The sequence below is a fragment of the Cibotium barometz genome, chromosome 62 (assembly GCF_041138505.1).
Source record: "Cibotium barometz isolate CiBa-2024 chromosome 62, ASM4113850v1, whole genome shotgun sequence".
NCBI lineage: Eukaryota > Viridiplantae > Streptophyta > Polypodiopsida > Cyatheales > Cibotiaceae > Cibotium > Cibotium barometz.
In genome coordinates, this window is record NC_141107.1 from 14,294,581 (window position 1) to 14,315,847 (window position 21,267).

At 41.7% G+C, this 21,267-nt stretch overlaps 1 protein-coding gene across 2 annotated transcripts; it reads left to right on the plus strand.

The window, feature by feature from the left end:
* Positions 1 to 453: 453 nt before the first annotated feature.
* On the plus strand, positions 454 to 10,181 carry LOC147604164 (amino acid transporter AVT6A-like). Of its 2 annotated transcripts, none has more exons than XM_086795258.1 (6): positions 454 to 630; positions 923 to 1,645; positions 1,942 to 2,097; positions 8,784 to 8,990; positions 9,099 to 9,564; positions 9,842 to 10,181. In XM_086795258.1, exons 2-6 carry the CDS (start codon positions 1,243 to 1,245, stop codon positions 9,957 to 9,959), a joined length of 1,350 nt encoding a protein of 449 aa, XP_086651384.1. In that variant the 5' UTR covers positions 454 to 630; positions 923 to 1,242; the 3' UTR covers positions 9,960 to 10,181. The 2 variants fall into 2 exon arrangements, with proteins under 2 accessions (XP_086651384.1, XP_086651385.1); XM_086795259.1 differs by having other exon boundaries at positions 486 to 630; positions 893 to 1,645.
* The last annotated feature ends 11,086 nt before the right edge of the window (positions 10,182 to 21,267 follow it).

Consider the following 21,267-nt stretch of genomic DNA (forward strand, 5'->3'; position numbering starts at 1 on the left):
GACTCAAGTACACAGAAGAGCATTGTTTCTTTGTAGTGCTCTACATGGCTGGCATGGTTATAGCTGCTCACACCAATGGTGCCCTACCACCACTTGGAAAGGATTTTGAAAGAGCAAGCTACTGATGGTATTTGAACCAGGTGGTGCAAGAGCGACGATAGGTAGTTGTTTTGAGCCGTCGTGTGAACAAGCCCTCTGGTGTGCCATTGTTTCGTGACACACGTGATAAAGCAACGTGCGAAATTCGACTTGAATTATTGATATAGAGTTTGAGAATTGTATAATTTGTGCATTCTCGCCGACCTAATTATGGTCAATGCATCTTTTATTTATTCTAAAAGATACTTATCTATTATTTATTATTTATTCTAAAAGGCGTTTTACGCCATGAATCGTGGACGAAATGCGGTGGTCTGAAGGCTCCTAAAAAGGCCCCCGCCCCATATCTGCTCCGTCTTTCTTCTTGCTCTGCAGTTCTTTTAAAATAAACCTGCCAAAGCTCTGAAAGCTTCCTGCCTGCCTGCCTGCTTGCCTGCAACTCGTTCTTCTGCTACAGATCCTTGCCTGCATTATCATCACGTTTTACCAAAGAAAACCTTCCAGAATCCACAGTCTAGCATTTTGTGACCGGTACGTGTATTCTCTTACAAATCTTTGTAAAAAATCCGGAAATTTTTTCATAAAAAAAGCCTATTTTTCCTGCAAATCCGTGGTACCTTTGTTAATAAATCGACTCTGTAAAGGCCAATCTTAGATTCTGTCGATCAACCGGGTCTTTTTCTGCTCATATGTACAAACTTGTGAACAAAATGGATTTCATCTGAGAAATGTCCATTTTTAACTGCCATTTTATTATTATTTTTGAAATATTCTATATCTTTTATGGTAGAAGAGCCTGACGTGAGCAAGGCCATTTTTCCAGAACGATATCTTGCTTGCAAAAGGGGAAAGCTTTCTGTAAAACAAGAGGAAAATTGTTGCAGCAGGCTGTGCAGAGAATTTGTTGTTGTCTGGCTGTGCAAAGCTTCATACGACAAAAAGAAAAAAAAACGTGTCAGAAAGGAAAAAAAAAAGAAAAAAGAGAAGGGGGAAGAGAAGAAACCAACACCGTAGCCACAGAAAATACGGACACATTTTTTCGCCTGCGGCCATATACCACTTTTTTTACCTCTTTCTCAGCCTTCTCCTAAGGTTAGATTTCCATCTGTGCAGTTTTTCAAAGACAGAGAAAGACCTGCAGCAATGGCACCGACCTTAGCTAAAAAGCAGTACGAACCAGCATCTCATAATGCTCCATTGCTTTCCCACAAACAGCAAGATGACCAGCAGTATGACGGTTACAACGCTGCCTCTGTCTCCAGTGCAGTCTTCAGCCTTTCCACCAGCATTGTTGGAGCAGGTATCATGGGCCTTCCGGCCACCATGACTACAGTCGGCTTGATCCCTGGCTGCCTCTTGATTGTGTTTGTCGGGTTTCTTACAAACTCATCCATTGATTTCCTGCTGACATACTCATCTGCAAGCAAGGCTGTATCCTATGGTGGTGTCATGGCGGATTCCTTTGGTCGAATTGGACGCATCCTTCTGCAAGTCTGTGTCATTATCAACAACTTTGGACTCCTTGTCGTCTACCTTATCATTATTGGTACCTCTCTTCACTTTTGAGCTTTGCAATCCAATTTTCATACCACCACACATCTGTAAGGCAATGCCCCAAGTGGTGTAAGTTTGGCTTCTTATTTGAATGATTTCGGGTAGATGCAAGGCAAGCTCTGAGTGGTGTACTTTTTATTGTTAGTACAAGGCCAAGATCTTATAAATGACCTTATCACATTTCGTACATTTGCAAGGCAAGCCCTTAAGGGGCTAAATAGTTTCGGCTTCTTTTCTTATTGCACTACCATGCATAACTTTACTGACAATTTGTACTGGTGTTTGCAGCCGATGTGCTGTCTGGCTCCACATCAGCATCTGTTCATCACTCAGGAGTTCTGGAAGAATGGGCGGGAGGTCAAACATGGTGGAATCAGAGGACAACTGTGATGCTTTTCACGACAGTTTTCATTCTGGTTCCGTTGGTATCTTTCCGGCATGTTGGTAAACTCTCGTCTCTGAACGTTAGAGAATGTGCACTACATTACCAACTTAACTAGTTGGCGTACGATGATTTTTTAGGGTATGTTCCGCATGGCAAATGATAGTTGCCCTCTTTTTAATAGGGATTTGGATGGCAGGTCGTATGCTGGTCTGACAGCCCCTTTTACTTCCCAAAAGTTAATCAAAAAAATATCATTAAACATGTTCGTATTGTGCCCAAAATACTTCCCAACCATTGGTGCATGTCCTGATCATTTGTGAATGCCTATAGGGCTACCAAATCGGCCACAAATGGTCCCAATTTTGCCTCTAAATTGGTGGCTGCAAGAAATAATCATGTCCATGTGGCACCTAATTACGGTGTGCACAAGATATAGTCAAGTTAGTTGGATTTCACATGGTACACAATATCACCCATCTCCGTTGCATTGGATCTTTTTTGGCGATTCTAGCCATGGGAGAACAGACTAGTGGCCAGACTAGAGTGGACCATGGAGTGGGCTTGATGAGACCCTTCTGCGCGACCTGCATACCTTTGATACCCCCTTGTTTGTCTACATGGCATGGTTGGGGCGTGGCCATATCCCCACTAGTTGACACATGGCATGAGACATTAGTGTAGGCATATGCTCACTTATGGTAGTGCTATGTGTGAACAGGGCTTAACCAAGGGCACTTTTTCCCATGTGGTTTTTCCCCTTGGACATCAAGTGTGAAAGGACACATATAATATTTTGTAGTTCTATATTATATGGATGTGGCACACATGCAAGGGTTGACTTGCATTTTGTGGATACCACACTTTTGGCTCTCTCTCTCTCTCTCTCTCTCTCTCTCTCTCTCTCTCTCTCTCATTTCTGTGTGTGAGCTTCTCAACCTTGCACCTAACCCTAATGTGCAGGTTTGTGTGTGTGAGTGTGTGAGTCCAACACCCAACATTTGGTATTAGAGCTGGGAGCTGGCCTTGGAGTGGTGGCTGTGCAGAATCTGCAAAAAGAAAAAAAAAACTACAAAATTCCGTCGATGCTGTGTTTTTCCGTCGACTGCGAATTTCTGTCCGTCCGCCGGTTCCATCGACGCTCCTCCGTCCAGCCACCAGAATCGGGCGGCACTAGTGGGGAGCCCACCACCGCCACCCAGCTCGCGGGCGGCACCGCCATCGACAGCCGCCGTACTCCCGTCAGCGCCACCAGCCCAGGCCCGTCGACGGTCAGCACAGGCGTCGCCTCTCCGTCCCGTTCCGTCGACGCTTGCACACTAGCCGTCCCAACGCGCCCTGGCTCCGTCACAGCCACTGGACGTCCCGTCCCGTTCGGCCTCCGTCGCCGTCGCCTCGCCCAGCGCTACGAGCCCGCCGTCGCTGTTCCGTACCCGTCAGCTCTGTCCGTTCCGCTGCCGCAGGGTTTCCAGCGCCGCCTCGCCTGCGCCGCCTGGCTTGGCAGTTGCGTGCGCCTCTTCCACACCTGCTGCCTCTGCTGGTCCGCCATTGCAAGCGACTCCAGCTCTCCAGCACGCTTGCTCGCCTAGCCGACTCCAGCGCTCAGCAGCCTTCGCTCAGCAGTCCGCTTCTGGCTCGCCCGACACCAACGCCCATCAGCTCCATAAGCTTCAGCCCCAGCTCCCCGTTGGCTGCCCACAGCCATCCGTCTGCTCCGCCTTGCTGTCCTCTGCACACCTTGTGACTTGTGTGCACCCATCTGCGCACGCCTCCGTCTTGCCATCCGTACTCTGCAACGACTCCCTACAACAACAACTCCCTCCAACGCCTTCACCTGCAACGAGTACCTTCAACAAGGTCTTCCCGGCTGCCTAGGTACCTGTGTTTCAGTAAACAAAATAAGGTTTGCAGGCAGATTCAACAAATTTTGGGGGTTTGCCAGGAAGATTTGAATTTGCAGGTGGTACAGGATTCAAGAAATTTGGGGGATTTATCAATTTTAGGACAAATTGAAAAAAATTGGGCATTTTGCTTTGCCTGCAATTTGGGGGTTTTCAAAATTAAGGTTAAAATCAGCAAATTGAACCTCTCTCATTTGCAAAAATTTGGGGGTTTTCAAAATTGAGGTCAAAATTCGCAAATTGAACCTCTTACATTTGCAGAAATTTGGGGCTTTTCTGAAAATTGGCCAATTAGATGCACATTGAAGCGATTGGAGTGCATAAAAATTGGGGATTTTCTGATTGGAGCATGTAATTGGGCATTACAGTTGCGATTTGTCGCGTATGTATGCACATTGAGTGTAATTGGACAATTTGGTGCAGGTTTACACTTGCTTTGGTTTGCAGGCATACATTTGCTCAAGACATTTGGTTGCCAGGCAGTGCACATTGGTGCTTGGTTTGCTTGCAGATATATTTTGTTGACATGGCACAGAATGCTACAGATGTATTTGGTGTGCTCACCCAGGAGGACAAGCTAGATGGATCTAACTACTCCCTCTGGAGTTTCATGATCCGTAATTTGCTGGTAGCCAAAGGGCTTTGGGGCATCGTGTGTGGTGATGACACACGCCCACATACCATTCAGCCAGCTAGGCCTCAAAGGGGAGGTGCTCAAAGAGCTACTGATGTAGATCTTGCTCCCACACAAGAGCAGAAAAGATGGGACTCTAGAGATGCACAGGCCATGTCATTGATAGCCCTTTCAGTGAAAAGGACTATTATTCCGCACATTCGTTCGTGCAAGACATCGAAGCTTGCATGGGACACATTGGAAGCAATGTATCAGGTACGCAACGAGGCAAGAGTTGCCTACTTGAAGAGGCAATTGGATCTTCTTTCTATGGATGAGGGTGACTCCATGGCAGATCATCTCACCAAAGTGAAAGATTTGCAGGAACAATTGCTCAACATTGATGAGGTTATCCCAGACAGACAGATGGTCACCAACACTCTTCATTCTTTACCGCCTTCCTACTTGGGCTTTCACACCTCTCTCAACCTCTCAATGAGAGGAGGTGGTGATCCCGTCACTTTTGAAGAGCTCGTGGGTTTACTCTTGCAGGAAGAGCAAACAAGAGCAAACATATCAAGCAACCGTGGTGGAGAAAAGGCATTTACAGCCAAGGATAAGGGTAAAGCAAAGAGCTTTAAGCATGGGGGACAACAGTCTAACAAGGCTGGTCATGGACAGCCCTCTTCTAGTGGTGAAAAGTCTGACAAAGGGGATGCAAACAAGCCCAAAAAGAAGGGCAAATGTCACTACTGCCATAAGCCTGGACACTACATCAGTGAATGTAGGAAAAGGATTGCAAAAGAGAAAAAGAAAGAAGCAGGCAATGCAGTAGCAGACTCTTCGGATGACAAAGCACAGCAATCAGCTAATGTAATCCAGGACGAGTACACTTTTTTGGTCACATCCACTAGTGACACACCAAGTGCTTCAGTCACTGATATGTCTTGCATTGCATCTGATAGACAGAATGCATCATGGTATTTTGATAGTGGTGCTTCGAGCCACATCACTTCATGCAAAGATGTATTTCAGCACTTGGTTTATGCTTCAAATGGCCGCACTGTATCATGTGCAGATCATACCACATATCCAGTAAAGGGAATTGGTAATGTCATACTTATTGCAGCCAATGGTGCCAATATATGTATGAAAAATGTATTGTATGTTCCAGGAATAAAGAAAAATCTGCTCTCCGTCTCAGCCATAAACGACCAAGGTTTCAAGGTTGAATTTGAAGACGGGAAGTGTTTGGTAAAAGACCCATCAAAGGGTTATGAAATAGTCACTTCTGGAACACGATACAAAGGCTTGTATAAGCTGGACAGCTATGACAAGCGCACTTATGATGCAAATACAGTGGCTGCCCACACTCCTGCTATGCATGATGCAGAGCTATGGCATTGCTCGTTTTGGGCATGTAAATTTCAGAGTTTGATGCTTTTGCAGAAGCATCATATGGTTGATAATATGCCGCCTCTTGAGTCTCCACCAAGACATGTATGTGAGGGGTGTATTTTGGGAAAGATGCAACGGAAACCATTCCCCAAAGATGGAGCTGTTAGAGCTGAAAGTAAATTACATCTCATACATAGTGATGTATGTGGTCCAATGAAGCTTTCCGCAAAGCTTTGGGCTTACTCTCATACAGAGAGTGATCTGCTACCTTGTACAGGTTCACACTTCCACTACAGGGGGGATTTGTAGGCATATGCTCACTGATGGTAGTGCTATGTGTGAATAGGGCTTAACCAAGGGCACTTTTTTCCATGTGGTTTTTCCCCTTGGACATCAAGTGTGAAAGGACACATATAATATTTTGTAGTTCTATATTATATGGATGTGGCACACATGCAAGGGTTGACTTGCATTTTGTGGATACCACACTTTTGGCTCTCTCTCTCTCTCTCTCTCTCTCTCATTTCTGTGTGTGAGCTTCTCAACCTTGCACCTAACCCTAATGTGCAGGTTTGTGTGTGTGAGTGTGTGAGTCCAACACCCAACAATTAGACACATTTTGAGTGTTGCCTTTGAAGCAGATTCAAGGTCACAATTTTCCTATGGTTAACCCTTGTATCAGTTCTGGATGGTCACTCTGGGTTGACCGGCTACTTGTCCGTGATCTAGAGCATTGAGTTTCAATGGCACTGCCCTTGGAACTATCCAACAGTAGAAACAGGTATTTGCGTGATAGCACGTGTGTTTAGACAGGTCGCTTGGAGAATCATAGCCTGGGCCATTGAGACAAGCTCTTCTCTAGCTCTGAGGAGATAGCATCTGCATGTTGTTACTCTTGGACCTTCATGAGATTAGTACAGTAGAGAGGCCCCCACTTGGTGGAGAATAGGACCTGTGCAGAATTCCAGTTGGGAGATGATTAACAACTTTGCAGTGTGGCACATCTGGCAGGACAAGTTGCGGGAGACCATAGATGGGGTTCCCACTAATTTGGCAGAGAGTGTGGATATACTTTATTTATATGATTTGTGGCTGCTGGGAACAAATTATGGCTACTTAAGGACAGTGGTACTTGACAAAGTGAAGATCTTCCTCTTTTAGTAAGCTGATTTGTGACATCTTTGTTTTGTTTTGCTAAAGACCTTGGTACCTTTAGCTTGGCCTTCCTTAGCATTAGGGGAGAGCGGTTTGGATAACGCAAGAATACTCGGTGGAATATTGGCCAAGTGTCAACTCTATGAGGGAAACTGTCTTTCGCTGTCCCATACGTCTTGTTTACTCCTGCAATTATGGTTGTCTTTGCCGTCCTCGACATCTTGCTTACTCCCACAGCTATGGCTACCAGAAATGTTTTGAGAAACTGCAAGCAGCACGTTTTAAAACCTCAAGATCTGAATGGTTCTCAAGTAACATCCTTAAGAGAGTGAACTAAAGTTTTGAACTTTAAGTTACCATTTTTATATGCCTATGCATAGCATATATCTACATGCATACACACATATTTGTAAAGATAGATATGCACACACAAGGGTAGACTGAAGAAACATGGAAACTTATGTGGTTGATGGAACAAAGAATAGGAGAGAGAAAGATTCCAAGTATATATACAATGAGCTTGATGAGTAAAAAACTCATTGAATTAGAATTTCAGAAAATTTAATGAGTTTGTTTTTCTTCAAATATCATGTGAGGCAGTGAAGGCATTAATAAACCTTCCAATTACACCTTAATAATGACCTCAGCCTCATTACCCATTCATAGTGGGAGGTGCTTGTAGTATAGGAGACTAAAGTAGTGTAATGTACAATGTTCTGATGACATGGAGTCTGGACAAAAAAGCTTAGAACAGCAGGTTTTATATAGGCCTTGGGACACCAATATATGATGGCCGACTGCTGTCGGCCAGCATCTATGGACATTAAATCCATAAATGCTGCAGACCAGACCAGAGTGGTCCTCACACCTGGCCGACCAAGTCTTGATCCAAAGGGACCCTTCATGGTGTCTTCCAGTGCCTTACTCATGCCCTAAATCTTCTGTTGTTGCCTTTCAGAGATTAGCCCTGGGATGAGCACGTCCATGTGCATGCATATGACATCCTGATGCACTTCTACTACCTACATGATGACCTAGGCCCAAATGAGGGAATAGATGATTTCTACAAATGAACCCTACAGCTTATATAGGCTTGAATATGCTGGTCGGAAGAGATGGGACCTGGTTTGTTAGAGACCGTATTTGAAAGTGCCAATGTGAAATATTGAAGGGTTGAATAGATGATTTCTACAAATGAACCCTACAGCTTATATAGGCTTGAATATGCTGGTCGGAAGAGATGGGACCTGGTTTGTTAGAGACCGTATTTGAAAGTGCCAATGTGAAATGTTGAAGGGTTGGCAAAGTGGACATTTTTGCCATGAGCTTTGTGTAGAGATGAGACTTGGTTTCTTAGAGGGCGTAGTGATGGTGGCAATGGGAAATGTTGAGAAGCGTTGGCAAAGTGGACATTAGTACCGTGAGCTTTTGGAAGACTGCATGGATATGTATTGGTGAGCTGTGTGTTCAATATGTACCAGTGTTTTTTTGAAAAGACTGGAGGAACTAATGTGAAGTGTGCATTTGAGAAGTGACAACCATTTCTTTTGGTGTTTCTAGATTCGCTGAAGCTGTCTTTATCGAAAGGACTTGAGAAACTAATGCTTGGGTGCGCATTTGAGAAGTGACAACCATTGGTGTTTCCAGATTTACTGACAACCATTTCTTTTGGTGTTTCCAGATTCACTGAAGCTATCTTCAGCATTATCAGTTGGCTTGGCTGTTTTGTTTGTCGTTGTTACAGCAGCAATTGTAGCGTACAAGCTGGCTGCTGGAAGTATCAGTATGCCAAGATTTTTTCCGCAGCTTGGCAGTGATGCATCCACTATCTTGACATACTTCTCGGTGGTGCCAGTCTTGGTGACGGCATATATTTGTCATCATTCTGGTAAGTTTCAGAATGCTTAATATCAATATATACCTCAGGGTCACCAAATTAAGTCTGTCAGTACTTCATATTAAGGAGTTTGTACTGAGGTTGGTTTTGTTTCTATAGTCCATCCAATATTGAATGAGCTGGAGAAGGCGTCCGATTCTAAGAGAGTGATACGAACCTCACTTGTATTATGCACATCGATATACTTGGCAACGAGCGTGTTTGGCTATCTCTTGTTTGGAGAGGACACATTGAGTGATGTATTGTCCAACTTTGATGCTGATCTTGAAGTGCCACATGGTGCTGTATTGTCAGACATTGTTCGTGTGGGTTACGCTGTTCATCTTATGCTGGTGTTCCCATTACTAAATTTCTCACTCCGCCTGAACCTAGACGGGCTTGTCTTTCCAAGGGCTGGACCACTTTCTTTGGACACACGGCGGTTTTTCTTTCTCACCTTTTGCCTCATTGTTGCATCATTTCTTGGTGCATCCTTTGTGCCGGATATCTGGGATGCCTTCCAATTTACAGGGTCTACTTCAGCAGTCTGCCTTGGTTTTGTCTTCCCTGGATCCCTTGTTTTAAGGTAAATCTATATTGTTCACTTTCAAATTTTTGTTTGTCAATGGAGTTAGGATAAGGTAAAATTCACAAACGCATCAAAAAAGGGCTTCCCCATGCAAGGGGTCGTTGTTGGTGCTGCCCATGCATAAACAGTTTTCATGCCTTTTTCTTATATCTTCCTTGTGCCCAACTACTGGTCCATGTGAAGGATGCTGCTTCAAGTTCTTGTTCAATGAGTAATCATCTTCAGAGCATCTCTGTCAGTTTCGACCTTACATATCTGGTTATGTTGTATGCAGAGATGTCCATGGCATTGCATCAAGACGAGCGAAGCTGGCAGCATGGTTTATGGTGGTCCTGGCTGCTGGTGCAAGTGTTATAGCCCTGACCGGGGATATCTATGATCTTTTTGAGTAAGCTGAGAGATGTCAGGTTTATCATGATAAAGTGGCAGCAGTCACAAGTTGTGTAGATACCCTTGTGTATTTTCTCATTCTTTTATGGGAGTCCTATCAAGAATGCTTGATGACTCTTGATTTTGTGATTGTAAGGTAAACACGATTGTGAGCTAGCACGATGCAAGTGTTTCGTATGAGTTGCTACACATAAAATAATATGCGGACTAAAAATTTTGTGCTGTTTCTTTGTCTGCAATTATCCCATTCCTCATAAGATCCATGAGCAGCTTGCAAAGACTTGATCGTTATGTTTTTCAGTGCCTCTGTTTAATGTGATTAATCATTTCTTCTTTGTTGCTGTTGCATCAACCACATGATACCATATACCATTTTGTGAGTAGATTAATAACAATGTATACGCCTTGATCACTGCTTTTTTGGGTTATGCTTTGAGCAACGAAAAAACAACCGTTCCTAGTAAGGTTGGTGACCCTTAAAAAAAAAAAAAAAAGGCCCTTCAAGGTCATGTCAACATTCGCTATATAACTTGCATCACAAACACTCTCTAAAACATGTACGTTGTATATTTACTCTCACTAGAGTGTAACATGTAATCAAACATATACTAAATGTTTGCAAGACATAAAACATATTCACCATCTCTAGAGTAACAAATACTAAATGTTTGCAAGATCATATTAGGAAGAGAGAAAATTACTTGAACAATGAATAAGAAGAAAGGAAATTACTTGCAAGACCACGTGAAGAAGAGATTCTCAATTGGTACAAAAGAGAGTAACTGTCATTTTTATCAGATACTCTTGAGTCCCTAGCATTACCAAGGCGGTACATACAATGTACGCATTGGTGAGTCGGTGTGATTGCACAACGTTGCTCAAGCGAGGAGCCAGGGCAGGTGGGAGTCGAGTGGGCACTACAAGTGTGTGTGTGTGTGAGAGAGAGTCCAGATTCCGAATAAGTGCTTAGGGGATAAGGGCCCAAGGCTGAGGGAGTTTCTTTTTGTATTTTTTTGCAAGCAAGATTAAATAAAATATCAAAATTCTAAAAGCATAATTTTAATTTAATACAACTATCATATTATTTTATTAGTTTATTGATAATATATATACATATACCTACCTACCTACTTGATGAGTTGGCTATTTACTTCACCTCGCGATTGATCTCTCTTGGCTAATTTTCGAATCTAAATTTCTACAATAAATTTATGCAAATCTTAATAATCAAGGTAATTTTTTAAATTGAGTTGTGTCCACCTAGGGAGCTCTAATAAAATGCCGATTTTAGAGACTCTCAATTGGTACAAAATAGAGTAATTGTCGTTTTTTTCGAGCACTGCATAGGAGGGTATGTCATAGCTTTTTAGAACTTGTCCTACATGTATAAATGAGATGAGGTGCAGACATGAGAGAAAAACAAGTGAAATTGGGACCACCAATGATATTTGAATTGCAAACCTGAGCCAATCCAAGCAAGTTCAAGTACTTTAATCACTTGGTCCACATGCTTTTTGTGATACATACGAAAAGATAAAATTGTATTATCATAAAGGCTAAATGTCCTTCCTTTGTGAAACGGGAATGGACAAATATCTAGTCCCTAACCGCGGATGCTTGTGAAACAAGCCTAAGCCCCCTAATGGCCTTTGGTACCTAGGGCCCCTCCATGTTTGTCATTTGGTACTTGGCCCCCTTCATGTAGCTGGACCAAGTGTAAATTTATCCTCAACCACAACTTGGCATGAGAGATGTGAGTTTCAGATAGATGGACATGCTTATAATGCACAATGGAAGATAGGCATGCAATGTAAGATGTTATGTGAGAGGAACAATGGAGGATCGACATGTTTATAAAAGTGGTGATGGAGGGGAGCTTAGGACCTTGTTTTTATGTTAGAAAAATGGTGATGGAGGGGAACTTAGGACCTTGTTTTTATTTGTATGGGGTAGTCTAAGGTTGTGAGTGAGTGTAAAAAGTTTTTTTAAAAAAAGGTAGAATGTTATGTGCAAGGGAATCCACGTTCATTTTGAGGTGGAGAGAATCAAGGAGGAACTTCAGGGCCAGATTATAAAGGAGAGGTGGAGAAACTTTAGGGCAAGATTAGAGGGAGACAGTTTTAGACAAAATCAAAATCAGGTAAACTTGGCTGATTCAAAGGTCCTTTTGTATAGTTGAATTGGGTCACGTGTTTCTCTCATATATATATATATCATCGTGTGCATTGATAGGTGTTCATTACTCTGATTGTCAACTTGGAATCAGAGCCTGCTTCTCTAATTCCAGTACGTGCTGGTTCTTTAGTTCATTTAGAGCTTCTTCTGCAGCCGCTGGTAGAGACGGCCAAATCTGCAGAGAGTGGTCTGGACCGTGATTGCAACCGCGGCACCGTTGATTTTTCATGGTCCCCCGCAAGCACCGCGCGGCGAGCAGTTTCCTAATGGCCTCAACAGGCGTAAAATGCACTAGTTTATCTTTGGAATAACACACGCACTCGCCCATCACCAAGGGTTTAAAAAGTGGTGATGGAGAGGGAGCTTAGGGATGGGCGTGTCCCGCCCGTGTTAAAAAAGTGGTGATGGTGAGGGAGCTTACTGATGGGAATCCCGCCCGTTTCTGAGCATTTTGGTCTTAAAATACTTGCAAATTTTTAAAATGCTCATAAAAAATTACATTAAAATACAAAAGAAAACTTACTATATTTTACCAAACATGTCAATTTAGAAGAGCAAGGGTGCTCATAAAAAATCAAGCTTGCTTACGACCTTATTTTTACTAGTATGGCTTTATCTAAGATCGTGAGTGTCAAGAAATCCACGCTCATTTGGAGGTGAAGCAAATCAAGGAGAGGTGGAGAAACTTCATGACAAGTTTATAGGGCGAGGATTATATGTAAATAATTGCCTAGTCAAAGGCCTTTTTGTCTAAAGGAATTGCATCATGTATCTTTCTCATAATATCATCAATGTGTCCTTATGCTTATTTACTTTATGGATTTGTTTAGCACTAGCTTTGATCCTCCTCCACAGCATTGACGACTCTGATTTTTTTCAACTGGACATGGTACATTTGTTTAGCACTAGCTTTGATCCTCTGCTCATTACTCTAATTTTCAACTTGACATGGTACACGAGGATGGGAATTGCAACAAACTTGGTTGCCCATTACCCAAGTATGCTAAATTGGAACACCCACAAGTGTGTTCCAAGAGTTCTACTTTGTACAATATACCCACACGAGTCGTCACACTAGAATGGAGATGCACCTCTCTCTAGTAGTCTCACGCGCACAACATGAACACTTAACAAAGTTAACCGCACTTAACACTTTCCAAAAAACCAAAATTTCAATCTAAATTTTGAGTTCTTTTGTTTTGTCACAAACAGTTTTCCTAGTTCATCCCATGCTTCTTTTGAATTTTCAATCTAAATTTTGAGTTCTTTTGTTTTACACCAAATAGTTTTTCTAGTTCATCCCATACTTCTTTTGAACTTCTTTCGATGATGCAATATGATGGATGAAATTATCCCCCTTATTTCTAATGTAATGATGGCCATGGTTCTCTCATCTCTTCCAAACCAAAACCTTTTCTCTTCTTCTCCTTCCAATCTAGGACACATCTCTCTTCCACTCATAATCTAGGACACATCTCTCTTCCACTCATAATCCCCCAAAGTCTACCCTTCATGAGTACAAATTTAACCTTTAACATGTACGGAAACCATCACCATTAATTTTTTCAACTATGAGTGGAGTTGTCATGTTTTCTATATGGGGATGGGAAGGTCTTAGCAATGATGCACGTGTTTTGTTCGACATAATAATAAGTATTTAAGCTTTAAACCTTTGGTTTATTGTCTCTATTAACACAATGATTAATGCTAATTATAATCAAATTTTTGAGCCATTAAGGGTTCAACTCCACCATTGTTGCAAAAGCCTCGTGCATCATCAGATTCATTTTCTCCACTGGTTTAGTGCTCTAATTTGCTCTCCCAAAATAGTGTATTATCTGGTTTGACAATTTCTAAAATTGGAAAGAGTTAATCTTATCAAAATTATTACATCTCTCTCTCTCTGTCTCTCTCTTTGTAAGGGACTTGACAATGGCATTGGTTCACTTGCTATACATAATGAGGCCATGGATCAAAACGTTGGAATTATGTTTTTACCCTTCTTTTGCTAAGCTTTTCACTGCCGTCACTTGATTTATGGAGCTTTGATTTAATCAATGTTCCCCTCTTTTGATGCCTTGAAGCCCCTGGAGTTGTTATAGATGCACCAAATGAACTCTTCTTGGTAGTAGATGGGCATAAACACTTTCATTCTTGATGATTTTGGATCTTGGGAAAAGAGAAAAAAATGAGTAAAGACTAATTAGTGATGCTAATTAGTCTAATTAAAAATAAGTTAAAGACGAATTAGTGATGCTAATTAGTCTAATTAAAAACAAGTTAAAGATGAATTAGTGATGCTAATGTTTTTGCTAACTAGGGATGTCCTAAGATTCATAAATGATCGAGGGATGATGGTTGGCTATGATACCAAGTTGAATTTCATATCTACAGATGATTAGGGTGTGTAAAAATGGATTGACATCAACATTTTGGCATAATAAGAATGTAATAAAATAATTAGGGCTAATGACAAAAGTATAGCATAATGACAAGGCAAGAAATTTAGCAAAAAGCTCAGATAGATAAAGGGTCTTTATATAGAATTAAGTACATCTCTAGTAGCCAGTAACTGTGACTCATAAGCTTGATTAAGCCATCCATTAATCTTTTCTAGATTTGAGGACCACCTCCCTTGAAGTGAGCACCCACTTGGGGCCTTTTCTCACCTAGGTGCCTTCTTTTGGTGCTAGGCATTCCACACACTCCTTCACATTTGGGCCTCCTTCTTTTGGTGCTAGACATTCCACACACTCCTTCACATTTGGGCCTCCTTTGAGCCTTTGAACCTTAGTCCTATGACTAGTACAACTCTTACTTCATTTGAGGGTCACATAGCGCTCCCCTTGCTCCTAACATTTACCCACATCACTTGCTATTTCCAACACTCCCCTCACGTGATGAACTTTACCACCACACATACACCAGATCTACACTCAAGTCATTTTCTAGAGTGGTCTATCACATGTGCATCATAGGCCATAATATTAGCTTAGAGCTTGAAGTTTTACAAAAGGGTAGGTATACAATGAGTGGGTTTTTAAACACAAGGTGGTAGAGGTGCCCTCTTCCATCAATTAGAAGATATGTTTCGATGATTAGCCTCCATCTTGGGAAGCCCCTTCATTCGGTTCTTCTTTGATCATTGAGTATTGGCTTGAGTCCTTTTTTTTGTTCCAATAATCTTTCTCCATGTGGCCTAGATTTCCACAAAAGTTGTACTTTCCTCTTGCTCTTGGTCCATTGGTGAAGAATGCTTTCTCCTCATAATGTGATGAAGGTCCATCCGCTTTAAGTTTGAATCTTTTCTCCTCTTCAATCAAGGCACTAGTGAAGTTTAGGTCGGGTAGATTTCTAAAGGTAGTGACCAATGGGCTAAATGCTTCCAATGCTCTTGAGAAGGATTGCTATGGCATCCTCTTCATCCACTAGAGCTCCAACACATGCAAGTTATTGCATGAAACTTTTCATTTTGTTTAAGTGAGCTTGAAGTGACTCACTTTCTTTGATTTCTAAACAAAAAATTTGATTTTTCAAACTAATTTTTGAGTTCTTTTATTTAGCATCAAACTTTTTTTTCTAGTTAATCCCATGCTCCTTTTGAATTTTCTTTCGATGTAATATGTTGGATGAAACTATATCCTATTTCTAATGCAATGATATCTCTCTAATCTCTTCCAAGCCAAAACCTTTTCTCTTCTCCTTCCAATTTGGGACACCTCTCTTCCACTCACATTCTCCCAAAGTCCATACTTCATGAACACAAATTTAAGCTTTACCACATATGGAAACCATCACCATTAAAATTTTCAATGATGAGTATAGTTCTTATGAAATCTTTATGAGGATGGAAAGGTCTTAGCAACAAAGTGACCCAATGCCAGTTGTTTAGTTCCTTACAAAGAGGGAGAGATGTTATAGGACTATTAGATAAACTCTTCCCAATTTAAAAATCTATCGAACAAGAGAATACCATGTTTTGGGAGAGTAAATTAGAGCACCCAACCAAGGAGAAAAATGGATTTGATGATGCACAAGGATTTAGCATCACCCAAATGGTAGAGTTAAACCCTTAATGGCTCAAAAAACTAAATATGATTAGCACTAACCACTCTATAAACAGAGGTAATTTTCAGTTGACAAAACAAGAGAATGATTCGAAGATTAAAGCCCAAATACTTATTGTTTGTGCTTAACAAAACAATAAGTGCATCCTCCACATGATATAATGATGAGTCCATGGGTCAAAACCTTGTCATATATGATGAAAAAATGATGTTTTTACATTCTTCTATTAAGCTTTTTGCTACCACCTGTTGTTGGGTGATCTATGGAGCTTTGATTTGATCAATGTTACCCTCTCTTAGATTTGTAACAAAATAGCTATTGTAGGTAGCTCTATTTTCCTTTTTAATGTATCTAGCTAATTCCTGGCATGCTCTGAGAAGAAAAAAATACTTAATAAACAAATTCACATTATCAGATCTAAGCAAAATAAGAAAAAAGTAATTTTTTTTCTTTTTCTCTTCTTCTTCGCCACACATCTTTCCAACTATAAAAAAATCTTTTTTTTTTTGTCTAAAACCATTCTCAGATCTAATCCAAAAACACCAAAGACCTATGATGCGAACGTGATATGAACTAACTATTAGAAATGATAATACAATCAATTGCAGTGTATCAAACTAGACCTCCTCAAACCTGTCAGGAACCTTGATGTGAACCCGATCTAGACTAGCTGTTGGAAACGATAATACAATCAATTGTAGCGCATCAAACCAGACCTCCTCAAACCCACCAAGCCTTTGACCCCAACAAACAACTAGCACTCAATAGAGTCAATTGTAGTGCATCCAGAACTCATCAAATCCACCAAGCCGTAGCTCCATTGAAGGAGTGGGAGCAAGACCTAGAACCTCAAACATGAAGTGGTCAAACCATGTCAGATACTACAATGTTTCATATATTTGGTTGATCTTGAGTTGGGTTTATCCCAAGTAGACTATGACCATCAACAGCCGAACAACGGTAGTAGTTACAGCAAATGGGACATGTCTCTTTTATTGTACCACCAATAGGGACAAATGTTCTACAATACACACAATAGCAAGTGCACATAATGCAAGAAGGGGTCTCGCTCTCCATAGGAGCCCATTATAGAAGTGACTTTACCATGGAACCAAGTTTTAGTTCTTCTTGAGGAATAGGGAACACAAGGATGGGTAAGAAGCCAGTGTCAGGAGCTACGTCATCACAAAGGGATCCACAAGGGCATTCACAGAATGCATCCTCAACCATTACAACCATCAACCTCAAAGCTAGATCGACGAAGGACAAGTGCCATTGGAAACCACATAGCTCAACCCCATAGGATAAGAGATCCTATACCCTGAAACAAAGGGTCTTACGTAACCACCTCCACTACCATGAAAACATGTAGAAGACATGCTAAAGGATGATATTTGAAATGGGGATAAGGTCTTGTGTAACCACCTCCACAACCATGGGAATATAGTAGAAGACATGCTGAGGATGGCAGTATGGCATTTGAAATGGGAAGGGGATTGCGACAAAAAACATAGCACCTAGAGGCTTAGACTTAGGAAAAACCAAGCCAATCCACATCTCTAGGATGATGATCAAATTTGATGGGACTAGAGATCCCATTCAATACCTAGATAAGTTTGATCAAATTTGTGAGGCCATGGACTTATTGATGGTTCCACCAAGAATTACTTGTTCGGACTTTGCCTTGAAGGCAAAGCAATTCAGTGGTTCAGGTCACTAAACCCACTTGAAAAGGCGAGTAGTTTAGGTCACTAAACCTACTTAATAAGGCCATCCAAGGTCTTGAAACACACTTTCTTAGTGACCAACGATGCATGATTACATTGCTAGAACCACATTAGGTGAAATATGGACTCTCATTTTTGCCCCTTAAGGATTTCCACACCTCTTCTCTCTAGAAAAATGGGTTCTAGAAAAATGGGCTCACGGTGAAATTTTAGCAAATCAAATCAAAATTTGGTGGAGATTGCACATTTGGAGTCTACTCATCGAGACCTTTCCAAATTTTAACAAATCAAATCAAAAGTTGGTAGAGATTGCACAATTGGAGATTACTCATCGAGACCTTCTCAATGGAAAGGTCTCGATGAGTAGACTCCAAATGTGCAATCTCCACCAACTTTTGATTTGATTTGCTAAAATTTCACCGTGAGCCCATTTTTCTAGAGAGAGGAGGTGTGAAAATCCTTAAGGGGAAAAAATGCGAGTCCATATTTCTCCTAATGAGTATCTCCACATGCAACACTTGTATAAGAGTAGATAACTTATCACTCATTAACTTCACAACCATCTCTACCCATGAAAGAGTAGATGACTTATTGCTCATTAATCGATTATGATCGGTGTTAAGAGCAAGAGGCTTCACAACTATCCCTACAAGTCTAGGCACTACGTCGTGAGGCAATATACTTGATAGATAACCTACAAGACAAGGATGTAGTAGTCATCCACCCAAATCAAGAGATGCATTATCCAAAGTCTCAAGGGTGCCCAACCAACACCAACCAGAGCCCTAGTCAAGGAGATGAGCATGGACGAGTTGGTAGAGAATCTTCTCAATCGTATAGGCCAGCAATGGTGGTAGGGCTAGCCCTAAGGGGGGAAACCTTAAGGCCCACCCCAAACTAGAACGAGTTGAGGGCGGCGAGTTGAGGGCGGGCCTTAAGGTTGCCTTAAGGACTGCTCCCCAACTAGAGCCTCAAGCAGAACCAGCGCCTTAACACTCACCACCTCAACCAACACCTCAAGAAGAACACCCACATCTATTCCCATGAAGTGGTATGGTTTGGTACACAATGTGCCGCTGAAATCATATACGCATACTGTGCGAATGTTGAGGCCTAGATAACAACAGTATTTTGCTCATTTCTAGACACCATGGGAACCACCATGACACAACTCATGCTCCATAATCTATGCTCCCGTCACACCAAAACAACCACTAGCCCTACTGCCCATACTAAATCCTTCTTAAGTGGTGCATAAATCTAGCATACATTGATTGGAACCCTATACCATCATGAGGATGTACAAGCTACCGCCACCAATGCCATACCCACCTCCAGTATTGCCACCCTAACCAATTCCTCCTAGAATTGCATTAGTATAATATTACTCGACGATGACTTTGCTAGCGGACTCCGAGAGTCTAGGACACGAGAGCTATGAGTCATATAAGCAATATGATTCATATGGATTTCATGAACAACCCCTAGCAATGGACTATACCTCTCTCTTCAAGGCCATGGTGCAACAAAGAGTGAGGGACCTCAACAATATGGCATGCAGGACACCTCTATAATGTTTCTATTGTAAGACTTAAATCATTTTGCCAACTTTCCTTATAGAAATATTGCACCTAGTGCCCCAACTCTATCCCTGAATCCAATGCCAAAGCCCAATGCCATTCCATGTGAGGCATGTATTATAATGTTTCCATTGTAAGGCGGGCATCGTGTTGTCGAGTGTCATATGAGTGCTCCTCTTCCAGACCAAAGATAAAACCATAGCCAAAAGTGCCCATGAACAAGCTAGGACACTACTTTGAAAGCTACGAAATGAATGCAATGTTACCTATCGTTTATAAAGAAACGACAATCTCCACAATCTTGGATAGTGATATGGTGTCAAGATAATCACCGAGGATTATTGGGAGGCTTAGGGAAGTCCACCACTTGTGTAGGTAGGAGTCCCATGGTCAAGCTTGCCAATGGGAACACAACTAGCATCCTTTAGGATGCAAAGATTAAGACCTTCCACCACACATTCATGGTGATGGATTTTCAGAGAAGAGGGTCATATACACGACAATGATCCTTGCAAGGCCTTACATGAGACGTAAGGCTCGTTCTTCATGATTAGGAAACCAATCACATTTACATACGTAAAGGTATCCAATCCTTGAAAATAAACTTAACCATTGGCATGGTTGGTGACATTATGGTTGATGTGCCGCCAGTGGATGACAGGCTGTGTGACATCCATATTTGGATTACTAGAGTATGGCATAGTTATAGCGCCACTTTATATAGTTGAGTTCACACTATGGACCAACCATTATGTGTTATAGTCTCTTATCTTTTTATGTTAATGGTTGTAGAGAAGAGAAGAAGATAGAAGATCTCTCTCTCTCTCTCTCTCTCTCTCTCTCTACTGCCTATTTTGCCCCCGCTTCTCTATTATCCCTCATTTGCTCTCTTTGCATGATGCTTTCCTGTCTGTTTGGCCACCCGCGCTTCTCTGTTCTCCCTCTTTTTCACTTTGATATATTGTTTCTCCCCACCGTATCAAAGACATTGACTAAGGAGGGCATAATTATTAGTTGATCATGGGTAGGGTTTCCTATAGAGGGTCACATATCGATATCACATCTATGTGCACTAATGATAGTCATTTTTCCTATAGAGGGTCACATATTGATATCACATCTATGTACACTGATGATAGTTATTTTTCCTTTCCTTTTAGTTATTTTTTTCATGGCTTTGTATATCCATGCTATCATTGTACACTTATGATCTCACAGACCCTTGGGGTTTTTTGGAGGTGTTAATATTGCTCTCTCTCTCTCTCTCTCTCTCTCTCTCTCTCTACTACTACTACTACTACTACTACTACTACTACTACTACTACTCGTGCTTCTTTTTTCTCCCTCCTCTTCTCGTTGCCTCTCCCTGATCGAGCTTCACTATTCTCCCTCTTTTTCTCTCTCCTGTGATGCCTCTGCCCGCGCTTCTCTATATTCTCTCTCTCTCTCTCTCTCTCTCTCTCTCTCTCTCTCTCTCTCTCTACCTCCCACTACCCAGGCTTCTATGTTCTCCTTGTTTTTCTCTCTTCACACACAATACTATCCCACCCACTTCTTGGGTCTCTCTGTTCTCCCTTGCTGCCTCTTGCTGCCCATGCTTCTATGTTCTATCTCGTTTTCTCTCTCTCCCCCCTTGCTACCTCATGATGCCTGTGCTTCTATATTCTCCCTTGTCTTCTCTCTTTGCACTAGACAATGCTATCCCACCCACCACCATTGCTTAGGTTTCTTTATTCTCCCACTTTTTCTCTCTTATATAT

Excerpts from the sequence above, each read along its gene's own strand:
- LOC147604164 (XM_086795258.1), top strand. The coding sequence starts at position 1,243 with ATGGCACCGACCTTAGCTAAAAAGCAGTACGAACCAGCATCTCATAAT. Across the intron at positions 8,991-9,098 it reads ATATATTTGTCATCATTCTG|TCCATCCAATATTGAATGAG; the intron begins GTAAGTTTCAGA and ends TTGTTTCTATAG. Across the intron at positions 9,565-9,841 it reads CCTGGATCCCTTGTTTTAAG|AGATGTCCATGGCATTGCAT; the intron begins GTAAATCTATAT and ends TGTTGTATGCAG.